Here is a 22943-nt window from a genome sequence, read left to right as displayed (position 1 = left end):
TGTCCGACTGTTTGCAACCCCATGAACCGCAGAACGCCAGGCCTCCCCGTCCATCACCAACTCCTGGAGTTTACCCAAACTCATGTCCATTGAGTTGGTGAAGCCATCCAATCATCTCATCCTATGTCGTTCCCTTCTCCTCCTGCCCTCAATCCCTCCCAGCATCAGGGTCTTTTCAAATGAGTCAGCTCTTCACATCAGGTGGCCAAAGTATTGGAGTTTCAGCTTCAACATCAGTCCTTCCAATGAACACCCAGGGCTGATCTCCTTTAGGATGGACTGGTTTGATCTCCTTGCAATCCAAGAGACTCTCAAGAGTCTTCTCCAACACCACAATTCAAAAGCATCAATCCTTCAGTGCTCAGCTTTCTTTACAGTCCAACACTCACATCCATACATGACTACTGGAAAAACAATAGCCTTGACTAGATGGACCTTTGTTGGCAAAGTAATTTCTCTGCTTTTTAATATGCTGTCTAGGTTGTTCATAACTTTCCTTCCAAGGAGTAAGTGTCTTTTAATTTCATGGCTGCAGTCACCATCTGCAGTGATTTTGGAGCCCCCAAAAATAAAGTCAGCCACTGTTTTCAGTGTTTCCCCATCTATTTGCCATGAAGTGATGGGAATGATGCCATGATCTTAGTTTTCTGAATGTTGAACATTAAGCCAACTTTTTCACTCTCCTCTTTCACTTTCATCAAGAGACTCTTTAGTTCTTCTTCATTTTCTGCCATAAGGGTGGTATCTGCATATCTGAGGTTATTGATATTTCTCCTGGCAATCTTGATTCCAACTTGTGCTCCATCTCATGATGTACTCTGCATATAAGTTAAATAAGCAGGGTGACAATATACAGCCTTGACATACTCCTTTTCCTATTTGGAACCAGTGTGTTGTTCCATGTCCAGTTCTAACTGTTGCTTCCTGACCTGCAAACAGATTTCTCAAGAGGCAGGCCAGGTGGCCTGATATTCCCATCTGTTTCAGAATTTTCCACAGTTTATTGTGATCCACACAGTGAAAGGCTTTGACATAGTCAGTAAAGCAGAAATAGATGTTTTTCTGAAACTCTCTTGCTTTTTCGATGATCCAGCGGATATTGGCAATTTGATCTCTGGTTCCTCTGCCTTTTCTAAAACCAGCTTGAACATCTGAAGTTCACCTTTCACATATTGCTGAAGCCTGGCTTGGAGAATTTTGAGCATTACTTCACTAGCGTGTGAAATGTGTGCAATTGTGTGGTAGTTTGAGCATTCTTTGGCATTGCCTTTCTTTGGGATTGGAATGAAAACTGACCTTTTCAGTCTCATGGCTGAGTTTTCCAAATTTGCTGGCATAATGAGTGCAACACTTTCACAGCATCATCTTTTAGGATTTGAAATAGCTCAACTGGAATTCCATCCCCTTCACTAGCTTTGTTTGTAGTGATGCTTCCTAAGGCCTGCTTTACTTCACATTCCAGGATGTCTGGCTCTAGGTGAGTGACCACACCATCATGATTATCTGGGTCATGAAGATCTTTTTTGTACAGTTCTGTGTATTCTTGCCACCTCTTCTTAATATCTTCTGCTTCTGTTAGGTCCATACCATTTCTGTCCTTTATTGAGCTCATCTTTGCATGAAATATTCCCTTGGTATCTCTAATGTTCTTGAAGAGATATCTAGTCTTTCCCATTCTGTTGTTTTCCTCTATTTTTTTGCATTGATCACTGAGGAAGGCTTTCTTATCTCTCTTTGCTATTCTTTGGAACTCTGCATTCAAATGGGTATATCCTTCCTTTTCTCATTTGCATTTCACATCTTTTCTTTTCTCGGCTTTTTGTAAGGCCTCGTTGGACAGCATTTTTGCATTTCTTTTTCTTGGGGATGGTCTTGATCTCTGCCTCCTATACAGTGTCACGAACCTCCGTCCATAGTTCTTCAGGCACTGTTTATCAGATCTAATTCCTTGAATCTATTTGTCACTTCCAGTGTATAATCATAAGGGATTTTATCTCTATATACTGATATATGTGCAGGTGAAGGTCCCATCTGGGTGTTGGAGTCCCACAGATGACTTACAGTTGGCTGGTTTCAGGCCTGATGACCCTGGTGGGCAGTGGACAGGCTGTTAGCTCCTTCACTGGCCCATTCTGGAAGCACCAAGTCTGGTGCCTGAATAGACATCCACAGGAGGTGGGTTAGAACAGCAATCTCTTTCTCTTTTTCAGTCTTTTCAGCCCCGCCTCCCTTTACCTTTCCCTTGGCTCTCTTACCTACACTCCCATCGTTTTCATCTTGGAGACTCCTTGTTGGCTCACCTTTTTCATGAGCCCCCATATACCGGGGTCCAGCCCTGGTTGGATCCAGGGATTCCCTCAGGATGATGGCATTGGCGATAAGGAAAGTACAAGGGGAGAGAAAGAGGCTTGATCTTCCTTGGTTTACACAGAAAGCCAATAAAGTTCCTGACACAGAACTTGCTCTGTTCACGGAGGCCGCAGGCGCCCTCTCGGTTGGGTGAGGACGCAGGACACCCTCTCCCTGGTGAAGACACAGGGCGCCTTCCCGATCGGGTCTTAGAAGCCCAGGCAAAAAAGTGAACAGAGAGCCTTTGTGCTTCAAGTAGTCATCCTGAAAGAAGAACAGACAGATAAAAGGAGAGAAAGGAAAAAAAAGAATGACACGGGGAGACCAAGCTCTGATAAAGCCGGGTCTGTAGCTTTATTTTCAAAAGGAGCTTTTATACCCTGAGTTACACATTTCCAGAAGTGAAAGATACAGAGTCATGCAGAGTCAGCTCAACATTACATCAGTTTCACCTTTATCAAAACCAGGACATTTTCTGCATAGCTTTTCATAAACAAGGGTCTTATGTTGTGTACATCATCTTCTGACCCTGTGGCCTGTTAACATTTTGTAGCTCTTTCTTGATAAAGGTTGGTCACCCACAAAACCTGCTTTCCCTTTATCTTTCCAGTCTGCAGTCCCCCTCAGGAAACAGAGCTATATTCTTATGGAGCAAAGGTGCAGTGAGTTATAACAAAGAAAGAACTTACTGACTCAAGGGTTTTATGTTGCTAATGCCAAGGCTACTGCTTGTTTTTCTTGCATACCAACTATACTTGCTAATGCACTCCCAGGCGCACATTGGGTAAAGGACAAGGAAACTCGGTAGCAAACATTGGCTCAACAATGCAGTATTATTCTAATAAAGCTTTTTTTATCGCTCGAAGGTTATGTTTGGGATGTTGTGAACAATCAAGTGCGTTAGTTGCAAGAGTGTGGATAAACCTGCCAAGCAAGCTAAAATAGTAACAGAGGGGTTAAAGTAAAAATGCTCCTTTCAAGCCCAAGAAACTTATTAACTAGAGCCCTAAGTCGATTTTCTTCAGAGAAAGGTGGTCGGGGATAGCCCCCTGTAAATGTCAGAAGAGTTGGTGAAAGGCATAATATAATAAACAGTAGACAGACAGATTTTAGTTTCGGGGTAGATGCTCGAGCAGGTCCAGGGAATCCCTCGAGTCCTGTTCCGCCTTTGCCTGTCAGGTCCTCTCCGCATGACCTTTGTCATGGGTGGGATCTCCCGAGGTGGCTCCCGGCACCCATACTTTTCTGTTTTGTGTTCCAGCTGGCAGAAGGGCTAGTTGAGAAAGGAGCTGGACTGGACAAAGTCCTCCAGAGGCCACCTTGCAATAATACCATGTCTTTGTTTCTTGTTTGTGCCTTTAAGTTTGTCATTGATACATGTTGACTCTCAGTCAGTGAATGTATCAGGATCTTTGTTTTATGTGCTTTTGTCTGTCCCATCACTCCTGCAAGTCTCCACCTCATTGTGTGTATGGGTTGAGCACTTTAAGCCTTAAAATACAAACACAGCCCATATTGCCTGAGACTCCAGCCTTAGGTTACTTCAGTTCAGTTCAGTTCAGTCGCTCAGTTGTGTCCAACTCTCTGCGATCCCATGAATCACAGCACGCCAGGCCTCCCTGTCCATCACCAACTCCCAGAGTTCACTCAGACTCACGTCCATCGAGTCAGTGATGCCATCCAGCCATCTCATCCTCTGTTGTCCCCTTCTCCTCCTGCCCCCAATCCCTCCCAGCATCAGAGTCTTTTCCAATGAGTCAACTCTTCGCATGAGGTGGCCAAAGTACTGGAGTTTCAGCTTTAGCATCATTCCTTCCAAAGAAATCCCAGGGCTGATCTCCTTCAGAATGGACTGGTTGGATCTCCTTGCAGTCCAAGGGACTCTCAAGAGTCTTCTCCAGCACCACAGTTCAAAAGCATCAATTCTTCGGCATTCAGCTTTCTTCAAGGTCCAACTCTCACATCCATACATGACTACTGGAAAAACCATAGCCTTGACTAGACGGACCTTTGTTGGCAAAGTAATGTCTCTGCTTTTCAATATGCTATCTAGGTTGGTCATAACTTTCCTTCCAAGGAGTACGCGTCTTTTAATTTCATGGCTGCAGTCACCATCTGCAGTGATTTTGGAGCCCCAAAAGATAAAGTCTGACACTGTTTCCACTGTTTCCCCATCTATTTCCCATGAAGTGATGGGACCAGATGCCATGATCTTCGTTTTCTGAATGTTGAGCCTTAAGCCAACTTTTTCACTCTCCACTTTCACTTGGACTTTAAAGAACAGGGAGCAGGGGGAAGGAGCTTGCATCTCTCTCTCCAGTCTTTAAAATGTAACTGTTCTGCCTGGGCTTTCAGGAACTATCTGATCCAAAATCTGTAGCCCCCAGACTGAGGAGGAAAAGAAAGAAGCCTTTTAAAACTCAAGCCAGAAAACTATATGGTCTTCAGTGCTGTGTCTCATTATGTAAAAATTAGCTTGTAAACGTAAACACTGACTTGTAAATTTTTAAGTTAGAAATTAACTTGTAACTTTTACAAGTTAACTTTTTACAAGTTAACCTGTAAAAAATTAATTTATATTTATTTAACATGTTAGAAAATTAACATGTAAATGAGTATTTAATTAGCTTAAAGTAAATTAAGCATTTATATAGATTCTAAGCAATACAAAAGAAATTCACCAGAAATCATGTGACCTGGGAAACAGTCAATATTGAGTAAATATCTAGAATAAAGTTAGCTTAAGCTTGTAGGTTTAATTAATACAGACCTGTCTTTCGAGTCATCAACATTAAGTAAAATACTTTTATTGTTCCTAGAGTTACTGAAAGTAAGTGCACATTGTTTCTGTTATAAAAGCTGTCAATAAGGAAAATAACCTGATATAATTAAACTTTTAAGTAAATGTAACAGCGATAACAGCTTTTTGGTAAACTCTATAGGAATAACTGGGGCTTCCCAGGTGGTGCTAATGGTAAAGAACCCACCTGCCAATGCAGGAGACGCAAGAGACACAAGTTCGATCCAAGGGTCAGGAAGATCCCCTGGAGAAGGAAATGGCAACCCACTCCAGTATTCTTGCCTGGAGAATGGACAGAGGAGCCCGGCGGGCTACAGTCCATGGGGTCACAGAGAGTCAGACACAACTGAGCACAAACACACACGTAGGAATAATAAGTTTTGAAAATGTCCATCTAAAATAGTTTCTCTAAATCTTGGTAACTTGACACTGAAATAAGTTAAATGATAGGAACTCATTGAATATTCAGGGCATTTCAAATAAGATAAAATATTGGAATATTAATTGCTAAACAGGTCTAAATTTACCTATTTTTCTCTTACAAGAGGGAAAGTACAGATGTTGTGTTTATTAGACACATATCTTGTACCATGTTGAGGAAAGAAATAATGCTTTGGGAAGATGCATGTTTCTAGAGGTTATGAGATATTCTGATCAGAAAATGCTGATATGAAAGTTTACAATTACTTGCTTCTTAGTTTTTGCTAGAGATTAATGCTCTAAGATTAAGAATTATGAGGAAAACATTTCAGTATGCAAGGAAAATAGGAAACATGTTTTTAGTAAATGAAGGTATAAGGATGGAAGTGCATTTTATTAAAAGATAAGAAGTGGTTTTGTCCTAGAGCTCGTTGTTTCTAAGTGAAAAAGAAAATTAGGGACAGAATAATATAGGATACAGAAAGTTGGAGAAGTTTCTAGAAAAGGAACATTGGGAAAAGAGTTTTGCACGTGGTCAGGATTTTCTTAAGATTGGATTTAATTTTAACTAAGTAAATGGATTAAGAGTAGATGGCATAGGACTGGATTTTGTTTCTTTCTCTAAGAGAACAAAGTTTTCTTGGAATCCTGCTTTTACTAACAGATTGTGCAGACTTCTTTGCTTTTAAATTTTAAGCTGTTACTTATTTGCCCTTTGAAATCTTTTATTGTCACTTTGGTTAAATGAATAAGTATTGTTTCACAGGGACCTGTGAGCCTATTTGACCAAGTGTGTTAAAACTTTTTAGTATTTTTTTTACACCTTTCAAATATCAAATGCTAATTAAAGTTATTTTGACCTCCAGCTGAAGCATCCCAATGAGAGATCCTAAACTAACTGGGTTTATTTGGTATATTAAATTACATGGGAAGCATTGTCAAATGAGTAATAAACATTCTTAGGTTGCATAATATGGATAAATGTTATTGATATAGATACTCTAGAAATTATATGAAATTCTTAAAAATCTGGTATGTCCTGATAAAAATATCAGTCACAATTTCTAGTTACTATAACCAAGTTTGTTTGTCAATTACATTGTTATTAGATGTTCAACTGTGCTTTTTAAATGTTTTGTCATTCATAGACAGTTAAGCTGATGCTTTGTAAAAATGCTTCATCTTCAAGAAGATTCACAGAAACAGCATTTTGACAAGTACAGGTTTCTTATAACTTTCATATCATACCACTAAATTGGGTAAACTTGATGACCTTATAAAACTGCTAAATAAGTGAACTGAAGGATACGGTTATAATATTTCAGTTTTGTCTGAGACATTACTGGCTTTTATTCAGTGTTTTCCAGATATAAGGAAACTCTTCCCATCAAGCTAATTATAATTTACAGCAATTTGGTAAGTTACACCCCTAAGTAGAACTGAAACATTCCCTCTACCTGATCCCTCCAGAAACTGGAAACTAAGGTTCCCAGCAGCTTTATCAGGTAAATAAGGAATGCCACTTCCTAACAGGTTAAGAATCTCAAGGTATTTTGAGGAGACTTCAAAAAGGGAGGGATTCACCCAAATCTGTACAGCAAAATCTGTGATAAGCCCTTGTCATCACTTTCCATAAGAGGATACAGAAAAACCAAACAAACTTTTTGGCCAACCCAATAAAATAACCTATATAACCGTACATAAGTAACCAGGTCAATTTCTTGAAATCAGACTTAGTTTGCAATCAAATAAATTATAATTTGGCTATATTTAGTAAAAACAAGGGTAATTTTAGAGAGAAAAAGATTGTTTCAGTGTACATCAAATTCTGATTCTGTTTTGAGGTCTGTACTTACTAAGACTACTTCCCAGATAGTTCTTTGTTGTAAAGTTTAATTGTGTTATTAATAAAATACTCTAAGCTCGTTTCTGAAGCCTATCACTGTCATCTGTCTTTAGGTGAGAATCAAATGCCCCATTGCCGGGAGCCACCACGGGAGATCCCACCCACGACAAGGTCATGTGGAAGAGCCATGACAAGCAAGGCGGATCATGGCTCATACCCTCATACCCTCAGGATGACGGCTTAGATGAAAGGATAGCAAAGCAAAGAGAGAGGCTTGATCTTCCTTGATTAACACAGAAAGCCAATAAAGCTCCTGTGTTCCAAGGAGTCATCCTGAGAGAAGAACAGAAAGAGAAAAGGAGAGAAAAGGAAAAAAAGAATGACACGGGGAGACCAAGCTTTGGTGAGCGAGGCCCATAACTTTATTTTCAGAAGGAACTTTTATACCTTGACTTGTACATAGAGGGAAATGAAAAATGCAAAGTCATACAGAGTCAGCCCAAACATTACACCTGTTTTGTCTTTATCAAAACCAGGATTTTTTCTGCATATCTTTCCCATAAACAATGTTGTGTACATTATCCTCTGGCTTTGGAGGCCTGTGGACATTTTATGACCCTTTTTTGATAAAGGCTGCTCAACCAGAAAACTTATTTTCCCTTGGAGTGTTTTTTCTTTATATTTCTAATCTACATCAGCCTCAGAAAGTGCTAAACAGAGTTACATTCTCACAGAGCAAAGGTGCAGTGAGTTACAACAAAGGAAGAACCAATCAGCTCAAAGGTCTGATGTGGTTAATTCCAAGGCTGCTACTTGTTTTTCTTACATTCCAACTATGTTAACCAATGCACTCCCAGGTGCACAATGGATAAGAGATATGGGCACTTGGCAGCAAGCATTGGCCCAATAATGAAGCCCTTTACCAGTACTATCTATTCTAATAATTTTTCATCCCTCAAAGGGCTCTATGCTCATTAGGACTTTTAGAATGTTTTGGCTTCCCGTGCCTTTCAAGGTTGGGGAGTTGTGAACAATCATGTGTGTTAATTGCAAGAGTATGGATAAACCTGTCAGGCAAGCTAGAATGCCAACAGAGGGGTTAAAATAGAAATATTCCTTTCATGCCCAGGAGACTTATTAACTAAAGCCCTAAGTTGACTTTTTCCAGAGAAAGGTGGTCGGGGATAGCCCCCTGTTAATGTCAGAAGAGTTGGTGAAAAGCACAAAATAGTAAAACAGATTCTGGTTTGGGGGTAGATCCTCTAGCAGATTCAGGGTGTCCCTTGAGCCATGATCCGCCTTGCTTGTCATGGCTCTTCCACATGACCTTGTCATGGGTGGGATCTCCCATGGTGGCTCCCGGCACCCCATGACCTGTGACCAGGCTCTATCAAAAACTGGGAGCTGCTGTGTTAACTGTACAGTGGCCCTAGTACTTAGGAGAGCTGGAGAAATGTTACCTGCTAGAGATTCTTTCATAAAACATAAAGACTTAGTTCTGACTCTTTCAATAATCTACTGTAGGAGCCATCAGAGGGATGGATCTTCTGTGAGCCATGGGGACAGCAAAGCGGGCAGAACTGCAAAGTGGGCAACTCGACTAAAGAGCCTGAGCAAGTTAGGCCCCTGGCATCTGTGCCCCCGGACTCCCTAGCTGTCCCTAGTATTCTCCACAGGAACAAGGAAAAGCTGAGAAATGGAGCTGTGAGAAAGCAAGCATAAACAGGGGAACAATGTTCCAATCTCTGAAGCCCAACAATAGAAACTTGCTAAGAGTTTACATGATGCCACCCACTATGGGAGGGATGCACTACAGGAGTTGACTGAAAGAGTTTTTCAGGGAAGGGACTCAAAAAACACAGTAAAACAAGTAACCTTGCCTACGATTGGCCTAACCCGCAGGCACATTCAATTCCTCCTTCATTACTCAGGCCAGTTCAACATACCTGGGGGAAGACTGGCAGTTAGGTATCACCCAAATGCCCCCACGGTCAGGATATAATATTTGCTTATGTTCATTGATACTTTCACAGTATGGGTTGATGCTTCCCCTACCCAGTCTGAAAAGGCTACTGAACTCTGTAAATCCCTTTTAAAAGAAATAATTCCTGGGAATTCCCTGGTTGTCCAGCGGTTAGAACTCTCTATTTCCACTGCATGGGGCTTGGGTTCAATCCCTGTTCAGGGAACTAAGATCCCTCAAGTTGTATGGCATGGCAAAAATAAAAGACATAATTCCTCAGTGTGGACTTCCAAAGTCTCCCTGAGTGATTGTTATCCCTCTTTTATACCCAAAGTCACACAGGGGCTCACAGCAGCCCTAGGGATAAACTTCAAGTTACACTTATTGGCACCCCCAAGCTATGGGAGATGGTGAAGGACAGGAAAGCCTGGAGTGCTGAAGTCCTTGGGATCACAAAGAGTCAAGCACGACTGAGCAGCCGAACAACAATCTTCAGGGAAGGTAGAGAAAATGAACCACACTTTAAAGAAAACCTTAGGAAAAAAAAAACTGCCAAGAGACTCACATTGCACTCCTTAGGGTTCATGTACCCTCAGGAGTAATTTGAAATGACCCATGGGAAGGCTTTTCTTACTATTGACATTCTGCTAGATGAAGAAGTGAACAGACCCTGAAATATTATGAATCTAGGACAAGTTCAGAAGGCAATCCAGGACTGTGACAACAAGGCACTGCCACCTCCACCAGAAATACAGTGGAAGGGGTAGTCCTTCACAAGGAAACCCTGGGGACCAAGTTCTTCTTAAAATCTGGAAAGAGGGGTTCCCTGAAGACCAATTATTACCAAAGTAGAAAGGCCCCTATAACATAATTTTACCCACCCCCACTGCTGTCAAATTGTAAGGGATATCTAACTGGGTACATTTGTCCAGACTAAAGCTTTTACCTCCAAAAATCTCACAGGTCACAACAGAAGAACAATACACCTGTGAGCCAGTGGAAAACCTGAGATACCTATTCAGAAGACAGGCACCATTGACAGATAAGTAAAATGATGTGGTGAATTGGACTCCTACTTGCTGTTGTAACTCTTGTTTGCGTTCTACCAGTTGGCTTAGCCACCCCCGCCCAGGAAGTGGCTCTTTTGTCTCTGCTGGGTTTAAGGGAAACACTCCACCCCAGAAATGCTTCCCCTACTGACTCTGTCTGCTTTACCAGTCCCTGTAACTAAAGGACAATGGCAAGAAAACTCACTTATCAACATTTCCAGAATCATATCCAAAGGAGAACGTTTAAAAGATGCTGGATGTGCCATCAACACCCCCAGCTGGCCACTGGGCCTCCTCTTGCATTCTCCTGAAACTGCCAATTCCAATGGTAATTAACAATCTAAACCAGGGACAATTACCACCCACCCCAAACCTCTGCTGGGCACATGTGCACCTTCCAGGAGGCTATTCCAGTTCTTTAACCCGAGTCCCCCATATGGACACACTATGTCAAAAATTGCACAAATGGCATTTCTTTCACATGTCTCAAGAACCCTCCAAGATATAAAGGCACCAGATATCCTGCCTCTTTTTTTTTTTTTTTTTTTAACTTTTGGCTGGATCTTCATTGCTGTGCGGGCTTTTCTTTGGTTGCATCGAGCAGGGGTTATTCTGTACTTATGGTGTGCAGGCTTCTAATTGCTGTGGCTTCTCTTGTTGCAGAGCACAGGCTCTGGGGCACACAGGCTTCAGCAGTTGCGACCCAAGGGCTCAATAGTTGCAGTTCTTGGGCTCTAAAGTACATGCTCAGTAGTTGTGATGCATGGGTTTAATTGCTCCGCAGCATGTGGGATCTTCTTGGACCATGGATTGAACCGTGTCTCCTGCTTTGGCGGGTGGCTTCTTTTTTATTTAAATTATTTTAATTAGAAGCTAATTACTTTACAATATTGTGGTGGGTTTTGCCATACATCAACATGAATCAGCCACAGGTGCCCCCCATCCTGAACCCCCCTCCCACTTCCCTCCTCACCCCATCCCTCTGGGTTGTCCCAGAGCACCAGCTTTGAGTGCCCTGTTTCATGAATCAACCTGCACTGGTTATCTATTTCACATATGATAATATACATGTGTCTGTGCTATTCTCTCAAATCATCCCACCCTCGCCTTCTCCCACAGAGTCCAAAAGTCTGTTCTTTACATCTGTGTCTCTTTTGCTGTCTTGCATATAAGGTCATCATTACTGACTTTCCAAACTCCATATATATGCATTAATATACTGTATTAGTGTTTCTCTTTCTGACTTACTTCACTCTGTATAATAGACTCCAGTTTCATCCACCTCATTAGAATTGACTCAAATATGTTCTTTTTTTATAGCTGAGGAATATTCCACCGTGTATATGTACCACAGCTTTCTTATCCATTCATCTGCCGATGGACATCTAGGTGGCTTTCATGTCCTAGCTATTGTAAACAGTACTGCATTGGGGTACATGTGTCTCTTTCAATTCTGGTTTCCTCAGCGTGTATGCCCAGCAGTGGGATTTCCAGTTTTTTAGGGAATCTCCACACTGTTATCCATGCTGGCTGTACTAGTTTGCATTCCCACCAACAGTGGAAGAGGGTTCCCTTTTTCTCCACACCCTCTCAAGCATTTATTGTTTGTAGACTTTTTGATAGCAGCCATTCTGACCAGTGTGAGATGGTACCTCATTGTGGTTTTGATTTGCACTTCTCTGATAATGAATGATATTGAGCATCTTTCCATGTGTCTGTTAGCCATCTATAAGTCTTCTCTGGAGAAATGCCTGTTTAGTTCTTGGCCCACTTTTTGATTGGGTTGTTCATTTTTCTGGTATTGAGCTGCATGAGCTGCTTGTATATTTTGGGGATTAATTCTATGTCAGTTGTTTCATTTGCTATTATTTTCTCCTATCCTGAAGACTGCCTTTTCACCTTGCTTATAGTTTCCTTCATTGTGCAAAAGCTTTTAAGTTTAATCAGATCCCATTTGTTTATTTTTGCTTTTATTTCCATTACTCTGGGAGGTGGGTCATAGAGAATCTTGCTGTTATTTATGTCAGAGAATGTTCTGCCTATGTTTTCCTCTAAGAGTTTTATAGTTTCTGGTCTTACATTTATATCTTTAATCCATTTTGAGTTTACTTTTGCGTATGGTGTTAGATAGTGTTCTAATTTCATTCTTTTACAGGTGGTTGACCAGTTTTCCCAGCACCACTTGTTAAAGAGATTGTCTTTTCTCCATTGTATATTCTTGCCTCCTTTGTCAAAGATAAGCTGTCCATAGGTGTGTGGATTTATCTCTGGGCTTTCTATTTTGTTCCATTGATCTATATTTCTGTCTTTGTGTCAGTACCATACTGTCTTGTTGACTGTAGCTTTGTAGTATAGTCTCAAGTCAGAAAGGTTGATTCCTCCAGTTCCAGTCTTCTTTCTCAAGATTGCTTTGGCTATTTGAGGTTTTTTGTGTTTCCATACAAATTGTGAAATTATTCGTTCTACTTCTGTGAAAAACACTCTTGGTAGCTTGATAGGGATTATGTTAAATCTACAGATTGCTTTGGGTAGTATACTCATTTTCACTATATTGATTCTTCCAATCCATGAACATGGTATATTTCTCCATCTATTTTTGTCATCTTTGATTTCTTTCACCAGTGTTTTCTAGTTTTCTATATTTAGGTCTTTTGTTTCTTTAGGTAAATTTATTCCTAAGTATTTTATTCTTTGTGTTGCAATGGTGAATGAGATTGTTTCCTTAATTTCTCTGTTTTTTCATTGTTAGTGTATAGGAATTCAAGGGATTTCTGTATGTTAATTTTATATCCTTCAACTTTACTATATTCATTGATTAGCTCTAGTAATTTTCTGGTGGAGTCTTTAGGGTTTTCTATATAGAGGATCATATCATCTGCAAACAGTGAGAGCTTTACTTCTTTTCCTATTGGGATTCCTTTTATTTCTTTTTCTTCTCTGATTGCTGTGGCTAAGACTTCCAAAACTATTTTGAATAGTGGTGAGAGTGGGCACCCTTGTCTTGTTCCTGACTTTAGAAGAAATGCTTTCAATTTTCACTCTTGAGGATGTTTGCTGTGGGTTTGTCATATATGGGCTTTATTATGTTGAGGTGTGTTTCTTCTGTGCCTGTTTTCTGGAGAGGTTTTATCATAAATGCGTGTTGAATGTTGTCAAGGCTTTCTCTGAATCTATTGAGATAATCATATGGTTTTTATCTTTCAATTTCAATTTTATTTTTCAATTTGTTAATATGGTGATTTGTGAATATTGAACAATCCTTCATCCCTGAGATAAAGCCTACTTGGTCATGATGTTAAAAAGATAACAATATCTTTTTAGTATATTGTTGGATTCTGATTGCTAGACTTTTGTTAAGGATTTTTGCATCTATGTTCATCAGTGATACTGGCCTGTAGTTTTCTTTTTTTGTGTGTGGCATCTTTGTCTGGTTTTGGGATTAGGGTGATGATGGCCTCTTAGACTCTGTTTGGGAGTTTACCTTCCTCTGCAATTTTCTGGAAGAGTTTGAATAGGACAGGTGTTAACTCTTTTCTAAATTTTTGGTAGAATTCACCTTTGAAGCCATCTGGTCCTGGGCTTTTGTTTTTTGAAAGTTTTTTATTACAGTTTTGATTCCCATGCTTGTGATGCATCTGTTAAGATTTTCTATTTCTTCCTGGTTCCGTCTTGGAAGGTCATATTTTTCTAAGAATTTTTCCATTTCTCCCAAGTTGTCCATTTTATTGGCATATAATTGCTCATAGTCTCTTATGATCCTTTGTATTTCTGTGTTGTCTGTTGTGATTTCTTCATTTTCATTTCTAATATTATTGATTTGATCCTTCTCCCTTTTTTTCTTGATGAATCTAATGGTTTGTCTATTTTATCTTCTCGAAGAACTAGCTTTTAGTTTTGTTGATCTTTGCTATAGTCTTCTTCATTTCTTTTTCATTTTTCTGCTCTGATTTTTACTTCTTTCTCACTTTCAACTAACTTTGTGGTTCTTCTGTTCTTATTTTTCTAGTTGCTTTAGGTGTAAAGTTAGGTTTTTTATTCGATGTCTCTCTTGTTTCTTGAAGTAGGCTTGTATTGCTATGAACCTCCCTCTTAGCACTGCTTTAACTGAATCCCACAGGTTTTGCGTTGTTGGGTCTTCATTTTCATTTGTTTCTGCATATTTTGATTTCCTTTTTTATTTCTTCTGTGATCTGTTGGTTATTCAGAAGCATGTTGTTTAGCCTTCATATGTTTGTGTTTTTAGTAGTTTTTTTCTCCTGTAGCTGACATCTAATCTTACTGCACTGTCATCAGAAAAGATGCTTGAAATGATTTCAATTTTTTTTTAATGTACCAACACTAGATTTATGGCCCAGGATGTGATCTATCCTGGATAATGTTGTGTGTGCACTTGAGAAAAAGGTGAAATCCATTATTTTGGGGTGAAATGCTGTGTAGATTTCAATTAAGTCTAACCAGTCTATTGTATCATTTAAAGCTTGTGTTTCCTTGCTAATTTTCTGTTTGGTTGTTCTATCCATAGGTGTCAGCAGGGTATGAAAGTCCCCCACTATTATTGTGTTACTGCTAATTTCCCCTTTCATACTTGTTAGCATTTGCCTTATGTATTGATGCATGTTGGTTGCATATATGTTTATAATTGTTATATCTTCTTCTAGGATTGATCCTTTGATCATTATATAGTGTCCCTTGTCTCTTATCATGGTCTTTATTTCAAAGTCTATTTTATCTGATATGAGTATTGTATATTGCTACTCCTGTTTCTTTTGGTCTCCATTTGCATGAAATATCTTTTTCCAGCCCCTCACTTTCAGTCTCTATGTGTCCCTAGGTTTGAGGTGGGTCTCTTGTAGACAGCATATATATGGGTCTTGTTTTGTATCCATTTGGCCAGTCTTTGTCTTATGGTTGGAGCATTTAACCCACTTACATTTAAGGTAATTATTGATAAGTATGATCCCATTACTATTTACTTTGTTGTTTGGGGTTCATTTTTATAAACCTTTTCTGTGTTCCTGTCTAAAGAAGATCCTTTAGCATTTGTTGAAGAGCTTGGTTGTTGAAGTTCAGTTTGGTGGTGCTGAATTTTCTCAGCTTTTGCTTGTCTGTAAAGCTTTTGATTTTTCCTTTATATCTAAATGAAATCCTTGCTGGGTAACCTCGGTTGTAGATTTTTCTCTTTCATCACTTCCCTTCTGGCCTGAAGAATTTCTATTGAAAAATCAGCTGTTATCCTAATAGGGATCCCCTTGTGTGTTATTTGTTGCTTTTCCCTTGCTGCTTTTAATACTTGCTCTTTGTGTTTAATTTTTGTTACTTTGATTAATATGTATGGGTGTTTCACCTTGGGTTTATCCTGTTTGGGACTCTCTGGGTTTCTTGGACTTGGGTGGCTATTTCCTTCCCCATTTTAGGGAAGTTTTCAACTTTTATCTCCTCAAGTATTTTCTCACACCCTTTCTTTTTGTCTTCTTTCAGGGAGTTTAACATTGTCCCAGAGGTCTCTGAGGTTGTCCTCATTTCTTTTAATTATTTTTTCCTCTCTGCTTCATTTATTCCATGATTCTATCTTCCACTTCACTTATCTTCTCTTCTGGCAGGTGGATTCTTTACCACTGAGCCACAGGGAAGCCCAGCCTCTTCCATAGGGATAAACTATAAGGATAAACAACCTTACCCACTAGTGCCCTGTTTCAAACTATGGCCCACACCCCTAAACAAAACAGAAGGGGAATATAAGTGGTGTGAACAAAATGTCCCATCCACCTGGTCGATCCAGTTCAACCCACCTGTGCAATCCTGGCCTATCAAGTGCCACCCTCTGATGGTATCAGCAGGATCGTACATGAACATCTTGTTTAAAATATCATAGAGCTTTATATGCTTAATTATCAACATAATGGTCCACTGTCCCCTAACTGTTCAAATACTAACAACAGTTATGTCCTTCAAGATTGTCCACTCTTAACAGTCATGAGACAGAAATTCAAGTTTGCCTCATTGCGGGTTTGTTTTCCTCTGCGGACACTCAAGCCATTGTATTTTACAGAATTATGCCCAGGCCCTGTCCTTTTTCAACCAAGCTATGACCTATATATGCACTGATATGTCCATTTCAAAGGAGAGTGCACTATAGGGACTACAGAGGTAAAAGATTTTTTTAAAATCTTTAACAGGACACTCTGGCTCACCACCAAACCCAGAGAGCACTAGGAATGATCTTAGCAAGGGCAGGGCTGACCATAGGACTGGTAGCTCCATGGGGAGGCTTTCCCCATCATAAAACAACTCTGAGAAATCTCACCAGACAGCTTGATTATATGATGAAACAGACAGGGCAAGGCTTAACAAGACTTAAAGCCTCTCTTGTTTCTTTGGCTAACTGTCTCTTTTTCTTTCCCTCTCTCTTTTTTGTCTAACTCTTGATTACCTTCTGGCAAAACAAGATGGATGGAGCTTGTATGATAACGAATACTTTCTGCTGCACCAGGATCAATGCAACAGTACAGGTAGAAGTTAATATTAAGGAAGTATACACTCCAGCAGAATGGCTTCACAGTTTTGTCAGGAGCAATATTGCCTCCACTGTCTGGTCAACAGTTAAGGAAGTCCTCCTAAATTTAACCTGGTTCCTTCCCTTTCAAGGCCCTTTAATGGCTATTGGTGTTCTTTTCCTTTTTGGCCCCCAGTGGTATAACTTTTGGTTAAGTTTTTGTCTTCTGTGCTGTGCTAAGTCACTTCAGTCGTGTCCAACTCCATGTGACCCTATGGACTGTAGCCCAGCAGGCTCCTCTGTCCATGGGATTCTCCAGGCAAGAATACTGGAATGGGTTTCCATTTCCTTCTCCAGGGGATTTTCCCGACCCAGGGATTGAACTGGCATCTCTTACATCTAACTTGCATTAGTGGGCTGGTTCTTTCACTAGCGCCACCTGGGAAGCCCATTTTTGTCTTCTAGGCTTCAACAATTTCAAGTAAAGCTCATGATGGCTCAAGGAATTCAACCCATTCCAGCAGAGGCCAGCCCAGACCCCAACAGGTCCTTGGAGAAAAGTCAGTGAGGGACTTATGCACCTCTAGGTTGGGCTAGGGTCTGTGGTCCCTGTACAGCAGGAAGAAGTTTTACAAGAGATCTTTGCCCTTAAAAGTAAGAAGTAGATGGGCCCCAGGCCAAGCAGCTGGTGCTTGTCAGGCTGAGCAAATAAGAGCGTGTCTCTTGCTGACAGATCAAGAAAAAGTTAACAGCAAGAGCAGAGAGAGACTAAGGTCTGCTGGTGTAAAAACAAAGATGACCACATCTTTCATTCTTGAAGCCAGGGAGACCTCCCCACCTGCACGTGCAGAGAAGTTCAGAGAAGAGAGAAGTTCCTCGAGAGCCAAAAAGGGAAGGGGGCACCACCCTGCAATATGTGTCACCAGCCTCCCAGAGGCCCTCATGCTGGGATCCATCTTGGTTAGAAGGCATCCATGCACACTAGGGAGTGCCTTGAGTCAGACCAGTTATGGGCAATGAGCCAGGTGGCTGGCCAAAGGGTACAAAGAAAACTGACCCTATATAAATGATTAAACCACCCCTTTGGTGCACTCCTCATTAGCAAGGACATCCACACTCTTCTCTGAGTATGTAGCTCTGCTTTGTTCTGTCCTAAACAAACTGCTTCTTGTATGCTCTCTCATGCATATGAGGTGCTAATAAACTCAGTGCTTGTTTTATAACCTCAGTCTCTTTGTAAAATTCTTTTTTCAAAGGAGACAAGAACCAGGGCTCTACTTCTACCCACTAGTCCCTGGTGTCCTAGCAGTTAGGATTCCTGGTTTTCACCCAGGTGGCCCAGGATTGAGTCTCCGATAGAGAACTATCTCATTTCAAGCCACCACACACTGTTGTCACCCCAATATCACCTTAACCTGTATAAATAAAGGGTGAAAAATTCCTCGGGGGAAATGACACAGGCTGGTACTTGAAACCTGAGACCTTTTGCTTCAGTGTTTGCACCTGGACAAACCTCCTCGGAACAATAAAATACAAAGAAACTGTAAGGGACTAAAAATAATTGCGTGTGCATGCAGAGTTGGAACAAATTATAAACAAGAACCCAACTGCCAATCCTGAGGAGCCAGGAGCAAAAACACAATATTGCACATGCACCCTGCACATGGCACCACCAAGATGGTAGGCAGATGACCCAAGACACCTCCACTCTCACGTCTTACAAGGAGCCCGCATGCTCCCCCACTCAGGGAACAAGGGAAACAAACTGTTACTCGTTTTTGCTCCCTCCTGCTGCAGCAGGATTCCCAATAAAGCCTCGCCTGACTCATTGGAAAAGACTCTGATGCTGGGAGGGATTGGGGGCAGGAGGAGAAGGGGACGACAGAGGAGGAGATGGCTGGATGGCATCACTGACTTGATGGACGTGAGTCTGAGTGAACTCTGGGAGTTGGTGATGGACAGGGAGGCCTGGCGTGCTGCGATTCATGGGGTCGCAAAGAGTCGGACACGGCTGAGTAACTGAACTGAACTGAAACAATATGCTAGTTAACAACTAATAGGTCCCTGAAGAAATCATAGAGGAAATAAAAAAATACCTAGAGACAAGCAAAAATGAAAGCACAATGATCCAAAATCTATGGGATGAATTTCCACATGTCACATGACATGGCCAAAAACAAACTAAAAAAAAAACCACACACAGAAAACCAATCAAACAAAACCTATGGGGTACAGAAAAGCAGTTGTAAGAGGGAAGCTTATAGCAATGCAATCTTCAGAAAACAAAAAAAATCTCAAATAGACAACCTAAGCTTATATCTAAAGCAACTAGAGAGATAACAAATAAAACCTAAAGTTAGTAGAAGGAAGAAATCATAGATTGGAGCAGAAAAAATGAAATAGAGATGAAATAAACAACAGAAAAGATCAATGAAATAACAGCTAGTTCTTCAAAAAAATAAAATTGATAAACCTTTAGCCAGATTCATCAAGAAAAAAGAGAGAGGGCTTCAAACAATAAAATTAGAAATGAAAAAAGAGAAGTTACAACTGACTCTACAGGGACAACCTGGAAGAAATTGACACAATTTTTAGAAAGGTACAGTCTCCCACGACTGAACCAGGAAGAAATAGAAAATACGAACAAACCAATCACAAGCACTGAAATTGAAACTATGATTAAAAACTCTCAACAAACCAGGGCCCGACGGCTTCACAGGCAAAGTCGATCAAACATTTTAGAGGAGAGCTAACACCTATCCTTCTACAACTGTTCTAAAAAATTGCAGAGGAAAGAAAACTCCTAAACTTATCCTATGAGGCCACCATTACCCTTATACCAAAACTAGACCAAGCAGTAAGCCGGGGTGGGGGTCCGAACCCACCAGGCCCGTGAGATGTAGTGGGGCGGGTGGAGGCCGTTGCGGCTGTTTAGCCCGGGTGCTCATCGGAGATGGCCACGGCGCCGCACCAGCAGCCCAGGGTGTGGTGGGGACGACCCCTGATCTCCGGGGATCGCTGGCTGTTCGAGCCCCGCCGGTGCTCGCCAGTGTGCAGGGTCAGGGCAGCGAGGCCACAGCGGTGCGGGTGAGGAAGAGTGAGCGAGGGGAAAACACAAGGAATGGAAAGTGCGGGTGGCTGCGAGGCGCCCTCAGCTTCAGGCGCCGTGCAAGTCTGGTCCGAAGATCAAGTCTGGTCAATTCTTTTCGGAAGGAAGAATAATATTTATTCCTTGGTGTGGAGGGCGCTTGCACTTGGGGTCCAAAATTGAGGTGCATGGGAATATATAGAATTTAAGCCTTCTCTCAGAACTGTATTGGTAGAGTTGAAAAAGACAGCCAACCAAAGGTCATCTGAAATTGTGACTGGCTGCTAATCCCAGGACAAAATTAGAGATCACTACTCAAGCATAAGGCCTCCACAAAGATGTTTCATTTAAAGGCTTGGGCTGAGTATGTTGTGGAATGGGCTGCAAAGGACCCATATGGCTTCCTTACAACAGTTATTTTGGCTGGAACTCCACTGTTTCTAGCAAGTGCTGTGCGGTCTTGGAAATTGGCCAGGATGATTAAGGCCAGGGAAAAGGAGCAAAAGAAGAAACAAAAACGTCAAGAAAACATTGCAAAAGCTAAACGACTAAAAAAAGGATTGAATGAATGTACAGGCTGTGTGTCCAGAGGAAAATTGTTTGGAAAATTATGCATCTTTGAAAGGACCCATCAAGGTTTGTTTTTGGATCTTATGATGGTATTACTAAACGAAGTCTGAGTATATGGAGGAATCATGTTAGTTCTCACCTGTACTGTAGCAACTTTTTGGCTTCGGTATAGAAGTCTGTTGACAGTTACTGTAATTGGTATTTATTATGCTACAAATTCTTATAACTGATTTTCATTTGCCTTTTTGCAGCTTTTGTATACATACTAAAATGAAAATATCCTGTGGAGAAAAGTGGCTTTAGCTTATGAACTCTATTCAAATAATGACTTCAAATGGGTCCTGTTCTAGACAAAGGAGATTAAGAATGTAAAAATCAAAATTGTTCTGAGCAGAAAAGCATGGTTTGGCTTAAAAGATATATGGTGTGTTACATCTCATCATTATTACTTATTTCTTGGAATAGAATCATTTCTGGTTTCCTCAAAGTGAAATATTATTCAATGAGTACTTCTATTTTCTGTATTTTTCTCATTTTTGCTTTTGAGATACTGGTAATTATCAGATATTCTGCATTTTAAAAAATCTAATTTTATAAAGACTTCTCTTGTTATCTTGACTATGTAGAATACCACCTACTGGATATAATAATTTTTGTACTTAAGAACACTGCCATTTTCTTAGAGATTACTTAAGTAGAGTAACACTATGATTTAAAGCTGAAGAGGAAAAATGCCAAACCTTGTAGTACTTTGGAACCAGTTTATTCTCACTTGGGCTAAGCACAAATGTGAAGCAGTTAAAATGTCTTATCAGATAATTTGCTGATTATATAGATAACACTTTTGTTTTTTATTCCATTATTTGTTTTAATTCATGTGGAAGTGATGTCCTTTACTTTTTGATCAGACAGGTTCACAGTGAAAATTAAAATTTCAAATTTCTTTTAAGGAACTTTTAAAGAGTTACAATTATATCATATGTCATAAATTGTAAAGTCTTAACATTTGGAAAAATTTTGTTACACTGTATTAATTGGGTGAAAAAGGTGTAATTATGTCAAAATGAGAATGTTATAATTAGAAATAAAGAGGTAAAGGAGATTTCCTTTGGTTAAATAGTATAATTGGAACTTTTTACTCTTTAACATGGCTTTTTTAAATGCATGGTTGATAATTTTATTTGTTTTCAATAACTAATGGCTTATTAATGTTTTCCTCACCTGTAATAATGAATTTTAAATTGCAAAAAATTGTCCAATAATTTTAATTTTAAAATGAAACTAAATATTGAAATAGTTCTATACTTAAAACAAACCTAGACCAAGATACCACCAAAAAAAAGAAAGTTACAGGCCAATATCACTGATGAACATAGATACAAAAATCCTCAACAAAATACTAGCAATCTGAATCCAAAAATTCATTAAAAAGGATCATACACCATGATCATGTGGGATTTATCCTAGGGATGTATGGATTTCTCAGTATCCGCAAATCAATCAGTGTGATACACCACATCAACAAACTGAAGAGTTAAAAACCGTAATAATCTCAATTGAGGCAGAAAAGGTTTTGACAAAATTCAACACCTATTTATAAGGAAAACTCTCCAGAAAGAGGGCATAGAGGGAACATATCTCAATATAATAAAGGCCATATATGACAAACCTACAGCTAACATCATCCTCAACAGTGAAAAGCTGAAAGCATTTCCTTTAAGATCAGGAACAAGACAAAGATTTCCACTCTCACCACTTTTATTCAATATAGGTTTGGAAGCCCTAGCTATGGCAATCAGAAAAGAAAAAGAAATAAAATGAATCCAAATTGGAAAGGAAGTTAAACTGTCACTATTTGCAGATGACATGATACTTATACATAGAAAATCCTAAAGATACTATCAGAAAACTACTAGAACTCATCAATGAATTTGGCAAAGTTATAGATTACAAAATTAATACACAGAAGTCTATTGTTTTTCTATATCTATCAATGAAAGTTTAGAAAGAGAAATTAAAGAAACAATCCCATTTACCAACACATCACAAAGAATAAAATACCTAGGAATAAACCTACTGAAGGAGACAGAAGACCTGTACTTTGAAAACTATAAGACACTAATGAGACAAACTGAAGGAGACACAAATAGACAGGGAGATACACCATGTTCTTGGACTGGAAGAATCAACACTGTCGAAATGCCCGTACTCCCAAGGCAATCTATGATTCAATGCAATTCCTTTCAAATTACCAACAGCATTTTTCACAGAACTAGAATAACAAAAAAAAAAATTCTTAAAATTGGTAAGGAGACACAAAAGACCCTGAAGAACCAAAGCAACTGCAGAAGAAGAACAGAGCTGG

General features: G+C 39.9%; 2 protein-coding genes and 1 long non-coding RNA gene across 3 annotated transcripts in view; 2 read left to right on the top strand and 1 right to left on the bottom strand.

The window, feature by feature from the left end:
* SQSTM1 (sequestosome 1) overlaps window positions 1–22943 on the bottom strand; it is a 69619-nt gene that overhangs the window by 24043 nt on the left and 22633 nt on the right. The gene's annotated exons all lie outside the window — the stretch shown is intronic.
* Window positions 8591–18148, top strand: LOC113896228. Its single transcript, XR_003512018.1, has 3 exons — window positions 8591–10755; window positions 16874–16936; window positions 17654–18148. It is a non-coding gene; the product is annotated as an uncharacterized LOC113896228 (long non-coding RNA).
* On the top strand, window positions 19407–22203 carry LOC113896227 (small integral membrane protein 15-like). The gene has a single exon (XM_027548469.1). The coding sequence runs from the start codon at window positions 20347–20349 to the stop codon at window positions 20686–20688; it is 342 nt and encodes a 113-aa protein (XP_027404270.1). The 5' UTR covers window positions 19407–20346; the 3' UTR covers window positions 20689–22203.

The sequence above is a fragment of the Bos indicus x Bos taurus genome, chromosome 7 (assembly GCF_003369695.1).
Source record: "Bos indicus x Bos taurus breed Angus x Brahman F1 hybrid chromosome 7, Bos_hybrid_MaternalHap_v2.0, whole genome shotgun sequence".
Taxonomy (NCBI): domain Eukaryota; kingdom Metazoa; phylum Chordata; class Mammalia; order Artiodactyla; family Bovidae; genus Bos; species Bos indicus x Bos taurus.
This window is presented reverse-complemented; position numbering and strand designations above follow the sequence as displayed.